Source organism: Pinus tabuliformis, chromosome X (assembly GCF_031772625.1).
Source record: "Pinus tabuliformis cultivar Carrire ecotype Pingquan chromosome X, CPIR1, whole genome shotgun sequence".
Taxonomy (NCBI): domain Eukaryota; kingdom Viridiplantae; phylum Streptophyta; class Pinopsida; order Pinales; family Pinaceae; genus Pinus; species Pinus tabuliformis.
This window is the reverse complement of record NC_142308.1, coordinates 1,161,579,525-1,161,590,136: the sequence shown is the minus strand read 5'-3', so window position 1 is coordinate 1,161,590,136 and position 10,612 is coordinate 1,161,579,525. Positions and strand designations below refer to the sequence as shown.

The window sequence follows — 10,612 nt, the reverse complement described above, 5'->3', positions numbered from 1 at the left end:
CTTTGGGCAATTAATTTTGTGATGATATTATACAATTGCAAAGAGAGATCAGTTTGAACTGGTCAATAGAGAGAGGGTTGCCAGAGTTGGGAATAATTATTATAAGTTGGCATTAAAAGCTGTTAGCATCTTGTCAATAGATCTCGATTCATTTACAAGCCTTCTCAGATCTTTTCCCATGAAGTCTAAGCATCCCCAAAAAAATTTACAAGGAACCCATTAGGACCTGGAATTTTTTCTTTTCGTAAGTTGTGTAGTACCTCTAAGAGCTCTTTACTCCCAACCTCCTCCATAAGGGATTAATTATCCTGAGCATCAACAGAACCGAGAACAAAAGATGATATTCTAAGAATTTATGCAATGGGAACTTGTCTTTTTTCCTTGTAGTTTTTATCAAAGATTTGAACACCTACTGCTTCAATTTTAACTGCTACAATCTATTATACCTTGACGATATTGTTTTCAAAATATATAGAATAATTTGGTTGTAAAAGGTGAGTTCTCATGATAATTACTTGTGAACTTAGTTGGCTTCTTATTCAATTATTTGTGTTTCTTTTCTTCATCAAGAAATTACCAAAATAAAAACATGAAGATCACCAGAGACAAAACACAAGATATAGGCTTCCACCCCAAGGAAAAATCCTGCAACTAGGGAAAACCCAAGCAATCCTCTTCTTCCAGAGTCATATCAAAATGAGATATCAAGACCAAGACCAATACACTTTCCTCCATAAGATCCCCAAGTCATCCCTCCTTCCAAGTCATAGTCAAAATCAAGCTTCTTCAAAACTTCGACCATCCTTCCATGGAAAACTTCGCATATCCCAGCCACTACAACTCACATACTTCATCAGAACATCAACCCAACTTGTTTCCCTCTATAAATTGATTTTTTTTTATAGATTTCTAGCTTCATAAACATCATCTGCACACATAATAACATCTATGAGATTCCACAAACTAGTTGAGAGGAGAATGATATTTGTTATGTTTATGGACATAACAATGACATGAATGTGATGAAACTGTGAAGAGGGGTTTAGTGCATCAACTTTTTATTGTTTCAGAAAGGAAGCACACATGTGTATTAACTATTAACATTTTTATTATTTCGTCAAGCAAACACAAATGTTCATGAATCTTTTTTTGAACAGGTATTTGTAATTTTGTGGGATACACATGCTCTGGGCACTTAAATTCTTGCAGGATATGTTTCCTAGGAGGATCCTACCTGTTTCCAAATTTGGGATGCATTTCTGGGTGGATCCTGCCAGATCTGGATATGATTGGTGGATCCAGGTTGCTTCCAAGGCATATTCTGCCAGATTTGGATTCAATCTGCAGATCCAGGTTACCTCCAAGGCAGATCTGGTAACAAAGTATCATATACATGGGGACAATGCCCTTCTATGGCAGAAGGGTGATGTGAAGTGATGCTTCAAAACTGAGAAGTGGGAGTAACTTGGACAATCAAAATTTTGGATTTGGGGAAGAACGAGGGAAAAATGTGGACGGACTTGGCAAAGACTTGGCTAACATTACAAATATGTATAAGATTTCATTTTTTCAATTGAATTAAAACTTAAACCCACAATAAGTTTTCCCTCTAACAGTGCATGCTGGAACAATCTTCTCACTTGGAGAAGTGCAGTTAGCAACCTTGTGTGAGAAAAATCATTTTATTTTAGGGTTTGGACGAAATTTTTTTCTCTTGCATAGCATATTCTGTCTATTCCAATCTTAAATGAAAAATCACTCATTTTTACTCTTGTTAACTTTTAGCTGCAAAGCCCCTCTTGTTAGTTTTTAGCTATCAAGTGCCTTTATACAGTTGTTTGATGTTTTTTTAATAGGGATGATCAATAAAAATTAAAATATGTAGAAAGTAGGAGTTACAGGTTTGAGTACGGTCAGTGCTTCCATTTGTGAAATTATTTTATGACTGATTATCTATTGTTGACAGGCCAAATTATGGATCAGAAAGTGAGATGGAAGATGAAGCAACAACAATGAAACTTGTGAATGATTGTGGTCGAGTAAATAGATCATCTACTCAAAGTTCTGTGAAGCTTCATGAAATAGGACCATGGATGACTTTGCAACTTGTGAAAGTTGAAGAAGGCCTAAGTTTTGGAGCTATCATCTTCCATGAATTTGGTTTGTTTCTTGCTTCCCTTTCATTTTTTCTTATTTAGTGATTCCATATGATGTTGAATGAATAAAGACTAGAATGAATAATAGGTATGCTTGTTCTTATTTTCTAGAAGAAATGACCTTTATTTGTAAAACTAGGTTAGGCCATAAACTGGCAATGGTTCAATCCATAGCCATGAGAAATTCTGGTTATTTTTAAGAACTTGTTTCATTCGATGGAGAAAATAGCTTTTTGAATTTATCTCTAGGCTCAAGTTATTTCTCTCAACTTTTATCAATATTTATCCTATTTAGTGTGTGCTTGGGTGCAGTCAGTGACCAAAGTCCACATTTTCTATTATTGATCCTCTGTAAATTTGAGAAATTTCTAACACAAGATTGTTACAAAGAAAATTGATTGTGGGATAAGCATCTAGGTGCTAGGACTCCCTTCTAGTTTGTGTGTAATGTTAGATGATGTGAGATGACCAAACCATTTTTATTTAATTTGCAAGAATTCTGTTGAATGGTGATTGAAAATAATTATGTACATGTTTAATCATTAGCTTTTATATGTTGGACAACATCACGAATAGGGATCTTGTTTTATTATAAACACAGTGAAGAGCAGTTCAATAACATTTCTGTACATCTGCTTCATATTGTCAATATAGTGAATAAGTTGCTTTTTTTTCTTGGATGTAGTTAAAAAAACACCTGAAGAGGTCAAAATGTTAAGAGAAAAGATAGAACAGAGAGAGGCATTATGGAAACAGAGGAGAGCTGAGCAGGAAGCAAATGTTCATCGGAAGGAGTAAGTACCATAACCTTCAGAACATGTGTTGTAGTTGTCAAACATGGGGATTTTATGCCATAAAGGTTTTTAGTGTGTGGTGTAGTAGTCTTACTGGCATCTGTCTATATCAGGACGTCTGGATATCTTGTATTTGTCTTTCTGGCACAAGAATATTTTTGGAGCTGTCAAAGGCATTTGGTTGGCTTCCAGGCACCTGAAATTAGTAGTTATACATTGCTAGGACTCAGAACACTAGGTATTTTGAGTTTCTACATTGGAGGTAAAAGAATGAATTCCTACTGAGAAGGCCACAATTTTGCAAATATACAACATTTGGCTGAAATGGTGGTGAAATTTATGTGCCTTTCAGTGAACACATCCACTAGCTTTTTTTGTGGAAGAATGTTGTTGGTCCCATTAATTTTCATTTCTTTGGATTAAGTAGACAATGTTGTGAAATTGTAGACTTTCCAAGCAAGCATTAAAGTGAAATCCAAATTGGATGAATCCTCAAGAAAGGCTTGGTAAAGCCTCCAACTTTTTTAAAGTAGAAAGATTCATCATGGACTCTTTCTCAAATGTGCAACTGCCTCAATAAAGAAATAAATAATCTTTTAGGTAGTTACAACTTCTCAAGACTTCTGCAAGGAAAGAGTCAACAACAATAAATTAATTAATCTCCAACCAACTTCACATGAGTAAATCCCATGCAACCAACTCCTTGGATGAATGTGCAAGATGAAGTGGTCAAGTCCCGAAATAGTAAGTGGGCAACCTCAAACAAAATGAATCTAGGGAGATAAGGGCCAACAAGCTTAATGGATTGAGCAGAGGAATGAACTACTTTTCTTGGCCAATGGACAAAGAAAAAAAGAAAGATAATTGGGGGTGCCATCCATTTACACCCTCTGGCCATGGTTCGAGTGAGCATCCCTCGAACATCAATCTAGTTGTCCAAGCCTTTAATCTTATTTCTTGCCTCCGGTCTGAGCATCAATCCAAGATAATTTAGTTGGCTAAATAGAGTTAGGCAGTGCCCTCCTTTAGTATCCTATCCTAAAGCCCTAGTTGCATTGTTCAGAAGGAAGGTCCATGCTTCCCTGGTTGAGTAGAGCTTCACCCCTGCTTGATAGTAATGTATCAAGATTGGTTAGGATGTTCATGGTCCATTATAATGGGCATTTCCTAGGATGATCGTGGTCCATTATAAAGCCACTAGATAACACCTATAAAACACCTTATCACTGCTCAATGATAACAATCTATCATAACCACTAGCTTCAACCCTTTCCAAAATTCCCTTAGGTATCTGATCTACAACCGGAATTTCCACATCCCATTGCTGATGATGAACAATCTCATCTTCCTTGACCTCCTCCATAGTAGACCCAATTGTCAACCTAGTATTTGAGATCAGTGAAATAGGATTTTTGACCGACACCTAAGTTCAATATCTCATTAAAGTATTTGGATTACCAACAACCATATTAAACAAAAATTAAAATCACTGGTTCCTATAATCGTTTGAGACATAAAATCTCTAACTGGTAAATTCATAGCTCACTACATCGGAAATAACAGTGCTCTCCCCATGGTAATTAAAATGGTGGGATGATCTACAACGTTAAATATTTTGTAGATAATACTGTCTCCATGACCAGACCAAATTCTTCCTTGATGCAAAATTAAGGTCAAAAACTTATTGGTTGCATGGGTCGAAGTCCTCTATCTCACATTTTAGGTTCTTTGGATAGAGTGCATGGACCCACTTGTATCATGAAAGACATGATATATCACCTGTCTGTTAGACTACTCATAGGACTTTGGTTGGTTACTATGAAACTTTTCAGGGGTACCATCTCTATGTCCCTCCCTCTCACCAAGTGACTAAGCATCATGATGCTATCTTTGATGAGCCTTTTCATGATGACTACTAGGATCTCTTCTATAGCTCCTTTTCGGTGATGACTCTCAGCATGTATCCATGGAACATACCTCTTCTTCTCTTGTTGGGTTTCTTGTTGATGACTTCCAGCTGGTTGTAGTGAACCTTTCCTCATCTCCATCTTGTGTTGGTCCACCTTTACAAACTCCTCCGAGTTCATCCTTTGTAGTTATTGAATAGTCTATGGGGAGTCAGGACTAAAGGGATTACTTCATCATCTAGTCCATCCTCTCCTGTGGATGTTTCTTCCATCCTTCCCTTACTAGATGAGGTCATCATTGTTGGTACTTCATCTTGAGGTGTACAACCTAGAAATGCTTCTCCTTCCAGAATGTAGTGATGCCCAACTTTGAGATGATACTGTTCATGTGGATGTACAACAGTTTGATGAATATGGTAATTTCCCTCTACTACATCGTCTCCATCTTTTCATTGATGGTTTGTTTCTTGGTGATCTCATGCTTCTTATTCTAGGTTGATCTTGGTGATGCATGGACCTTTCATGTTGATGTAGATAGTTTGTCTTGATGCATATTTTCTTTCCACTCATGGTTTTATGGATCATAATAAAATTTTCTTGGACACATGAATCAATATGTGTCATGTTATGAGGATGATGTGCTCTCAAAGTCTGTCTGTGTTTTGAAACTTGTCCACAGTCCCAAAGGAAAGATGACTTAGCACTTGCACACATGCTGAGATTATTGGAAGTAGTAATGGGACCACAAACAGACATAGTCTGGAAGCTCTGAGCTCATCATTGTGACTGGAAAATATAGAAAAGGATAAAATAGTAAAATATGACCAAGCTACTCATGCACTGGCTTTTAAATCAAACTGGAATTTATGATAATAAAGATGTTGTTAGGCTAAGTGGTGTGTTCTTTGTTAGCAATTTGTTATACACTAGCTAGTGTTGTTCCATTTGATATATGGGAGAGAAATTCATTTCCAACAACAAATAAGAATATACTTTATGATAGTGAATTTGAAAGGACATTGGCATGAATTTCACATGGATCTATTCACTTAGCAACCTATATCCAAATAATTACAACAACATTCATTCTCAGGTCTGATATTATTGCATGTCCAACAAATTTTTCCAAGAACTAAACATATACATAGCTTGTCATGGAGGTTTGACATCCAAGAATATTTACACTCCATTTGTAAATCATTATGCAATCGTAGTGTTCATCATATAATGTTACACTGTAGCTACATAGTTTTGTATTGATTGGGTCATAGGATTGAACTCTATCGCAGTTGTTTTGACAATTACAAGTTACTGTGATTTCTCATATTTCTTCGATCCTTTCTATTCTTGTAGCTCATTCTTTCATATCCAAAATAAATGTACATACAAGCCTATCTCTGTCTTAATATGCATCATCTCTTTTGGTCTTGTTGTCCACTTGTTTTTCTCATATGTTTTGGGTTTCTTGTTATGTATCACACTATAACTCTTAGGTAGCAAAGTTCTATAGTGTCCCTTAACACACTTTTCCACATTAATGCACGTGTGTAATCCTAATTTCTTCTCCTTGGTTGAGTCTGATGCAATTCATGAACTAGGTCTCACAAAATTTGATTCACTAGCAGCTCAACATTCCAAAATATATCTTTATATAACTCACTGTCTCTTTATATTCCAACGCAGGGATTTGAAATTGAAATGTTGTCTCTTTGTATTCCAAAGTTTTCTCCTTGTGGTCCACCCATTCGTTTCACATTCTTTCAAATTTTGAAGATCAAAACAAAACAAATGCACCACGAAATATTCAAAAAGGAGTAACATAAGCCAACTCCATTGAGTGCATAAACCATGACATGGATAAATGATCATAATCATCATAAATAGGAGGGACCTTAAAACAAAAGACATAAAATTTATGATTAGTTTGTTCAAATTGCAAGTTAATGATATTGTCATTTATAGAATCCAGAGAAACAAAACATGTTCTTTCCACTTCAAGATGTTTCCCAGTTTTCACCTCTCCAAACTTATGTTCGGTCTCTTTTCTTGTTTCCATATGCATCTATTCTAGAAGATCATTAGTTATATTAGTCAGTTCACAACTTTTTCTTGGAGAGGTATGCAACAATCAAAATTAATTGTTTGTATTGACTCCAACCAATTCTAATGCCCCTAGCCTCATCAACCCAGAGCATAATGATTGATTAGTGTGCTCCCTTCCTGCCAGGAAATGTCCAAAGCGAGTTGACTTCTCCTTGAACTTACACATGGTTTGTTGATGCATGAACAATTTTGGATCCAAAAACCATTGGGAATCTGGTATCTAACCTGAGAAGTTTGATAAGAATATACTTATTGATGCAATAGATAGCCTCATCAATCACTGTTGCGTGTAGCCTTTAGATCACTTACTAACTATCACAATGTCTAATCTCATCTTTGCACTCCATAAAGTGTTAAAAGGTCATTGTTTCACTATTATTTGATGGTGAAAATAGTTCCAAACCTATCTACCCTTATCTTCATCATAACTGAGTCATATAGACATATGAACACAGGGTACCCTGCTGTAATTTGAGGCTTTATATGCTAATTAAACTCTGCCCATCAAAATACTCAATCAAACAATTCTGAAAGGATAGGTATATCACTGCCAAATTTACATCCACTGTTTAAAAAGGCTGCTTTTTCTCTAAGTTTGAATTGAATAAGATCATTATATAACAAGCTTTGATGGTTGCCTTGCTTCAGAAATTAAACCACCAACACAAACCTGTTCTCGTCAAGAATGTATATCTAGAACTTGTTTCCCTTCAAAATTGAAGTGTTTGTCGAATAACAGGTGACACCAACCACTTGTTCATCTTTGAGTCTCACCTTCCATTTGGAAATCTTCCATTCCTTTAAAGATTTTAGCTTCTCATCAATTTCCAACCTCTTGTTGAGAGATGCTCCATTCATTTTCTCCTGCATTTCCTTCAATGTTGCATCTTCAACACCATTTATATCTGACAAAACCCTATCAATTGCAACATTTGTTGCAGTAGATACTAGAATTCTCATTGCTTCCCCACCCTTGAAAGTTCTTGTGAGAAAAAGTGATGACAACAGTCATAATGTAACTTTTTCCAGACCTGAAAATTCCATGTACAATACATATTTTTTGGAAGTCTGAAGAATTATTGGAAAGTCTGAAGACTGGAGTTGCTCATGAGGCTGCAATTTGCAAAGTGCGATGCAACATTTCTTTCAAGGTTTGGTTTCTCCAACACATGGCAATTTTTTTTGTTATATCAATTCTTTTGATGCACAATATTCAGTTGGTAAGGCTACCATGCCATCTAATGGTGGTAAGAGCTTATTACACATAAAGAAATGATATTTTCTTTGAATATAGGGCTGACTATATTTGAAGGTTAATTGTGGGTAAATAGGGTTACAACAAACATAAGAGAGTCCACTAGATAAGAGTAGTGTGCATTTCTTTGGTTTCAAATGGTGTAGGAGAGAAATGGGTGTAGGATTGGAGGAAGCATCATATGCCAATGTTTCCTTAACATGCATTAAATAGAACTGACAAACTTGTGGGTGAACATTGGTTAGAGCTGTGACAAAACTAGGAAGAGGGGTAGCTAAGTGCGTTAGGTTTGCAATATGGAAAACATAAATGGTAAAATTCTTAGGTGTAGTTTCAATAGGAAAAATTGACATGCATAGAGAGGGCACAATTTTGGTGAGGGTTCCCACATTAAGGCCATGAAACTAATGGCTTTCACACATTTAAGTAGGCTAGAGAGGAACCTACAATGATACCAGGTCAAACACACACAAAATTGATAGGAAATATTTGAATAACTCATGTGGATTTATTATATTCACAAGATGTACATATTAATACATAGTTTTATGACCCTTGGTTTTCATCTTCCAAGAGGTCACTTGGACTTCAATGAATATTGGAATTCCTCCCCACCAACCCTAACAGATTAGGTGTCTAACAAACTTTTATACTAATGGATTCAACTTGCATCTACATGAAACACAAAGGAGGAATCCAACAACCTTTTTGAGAACCCACTTAACTTTTTTAGAAACTCGGCAGTAATACCAGAAATGGTTGCAAACTACAAAATTCTTTGACCATTTTACCAACAACTTTGTTAGAAATTGTTGGAAATTATTGTGTATAGACCCTTCTAAAATATGGCTCTTCTTTCGCACATTAACTATTAGACAAATCTTCTAGGATAGTGATGACTCTTTGAACTACAATCTTTCTTTGGCATGAAGAAAACATTAAAATTTACAAGCTCTAGATATAGAAACTATGAAATCAAGCACTATGTCTACACCATATATTTTGGAATAAAAATCAATTACAACATAAGATAGTTGGAATACTTTTATAGAATATGGTTTGCAATCTGTTATTTCACTCTTTTTTTCTGCATAGGATGAAGCCACTTTTTTTTTGCAATCTGATATTTTTACTGAGGTATTAAAGATATATATATTTTAAAACTCCTAGTCATTGATTCAATGCATTTATCTTCATTACCTCTTCTATATTTCTTGCTATTCAACAAGATCGTTGTAGGTGCCTATACTTGTTGAAGATCGTGCATATCAAAGACATTCTCAAATTTTAGAATTTTTTGGGAAGTAGCTTTTTGAAACTAGCCTTTTTCAAAATTCTTGTATAGGAAACCATCCAAATTCTTGCATAGGAGGCTACTTTTGCATTCTGGGTTAAATTCAGTGTTTTGACGTATCTTTCCATGGTTTCTCAATTAGATGGAATAGTTCCTCTACCAATAATTATTGTGGAAGAAGGATAACTTATCCTATTTAACAACGTATAAGAAGGCTAGGTTGGATTTAAGAAATATCCCATAATTTGGTACCTCATAATATATGTGCATGGATGATCTTAAGCTATGGGGCTCAATGTCAAGATTGAAAAATAAAGGATGCTAAGAGTTCTGCTAGGTTTTGAGTGCAATATTTTACCGAAAATATTTCATAATAGTAGACTATCATGGTGAAACAAAATACAAAGTTGGTTGGTAATATGTAAACTTCAAAATCATGAGACCCTGTAGCATCAAGGAAAGCATAGGTCAAATTCAATGCATAGGTAGTATAAGCAAAGGTATAGAGCATCTATCATTGTTTATTTCGATAATTATCTTTTCCAAGTTGATCTCTTTGTAAATTATATATTTTTGTGGAAGAATGGATAATCTCTCTAAATGAATGCGATAGAAGGAAGGATCACTTGGTGTTCATTTTTTAGAAAGGACATGGGATGAATACCTCTAAAGTGGGATTTTGTATGTGTTCTGCTAGGGCTTAATGCTTAGTATTGTTAACATTTAGTGCCCATTATTTGTCTTTAATTCTTTGCTTTGATAGCCTAGTCATTTTGCAATGGCCCTGGGCAGCTGACATTGTCACAAGGCATGATAGAACCTAAAAGTGGGTGCCCTTGGGCATGAATTGAGTTTACCAATTCTTTGGTTATTCATGGAGGTAGAAATTGCAATGATTGTTTCTCTAAAAATGTCAAGAAAGGTTGTCTTAAAGGGATTCCTTGAGGTAATAGAATCCTTTCTGATGAAACTCCTATGCACATATTTGTTGGTGTTCATTTTGGTGTATGTGATAAGTTCAAGCAATGCACACTCTATGTACTTTTTTGGTTGAGTTCTATCTAATTAGATTTTAAGGCTTGGGTATAAGAACTTTGGAAACC

General features: G+C 35.4%; 1 protein-coding gene across 1 annotated transcript; it reads left to right on the top strand.

Moving 5' to 3' along the window:
* Positions 1-1,251: 1,251 nt before the first annotated feature.
* Positions 1,252-2,954, top strand: LOC149144022 (uncharacterized). Its single transcript, XM_089452022.1, has 3 exons — positions 1,252-1,433; positions 1,967-2,160; positions 2,842-2,954. The coding sequence occupies exons 1-3, from the start codon at positions 1,252-1,254 to the stop codon at positions 2,952-2,954; spliced, it is 489 nt and encodes a 162-aa protein (XP_089308148.1).
* Positions 2,955-10,612: the final 7,658 nt, after the last annotated feature.

Excerpts from the sequence above, each read along its gene's own strand:
- LOC149144022 (XM_089452022.1), top strand. The coding sequence starts at position 1,252 with ATGCATTTCTGGGTGGATCCTGCCAGATCTGGATATGATTGGTGGATC. Across the intron at positions 1,434-1,966 it reads TGGCAGAAGGGTGATGTGAA|GCCAAATTATGGATCAGAAA; the intron begins GTGATGCTTCAA and ends TATTGTTGACAG. Across the intron at positions 2,161-2,841 it reads TATCATCTTCCATGAATTTG|TTAAAAAAACACCTGAAGAG; the intron begins GTTTGTTTCTTG and ends TCTTGGATGTAG.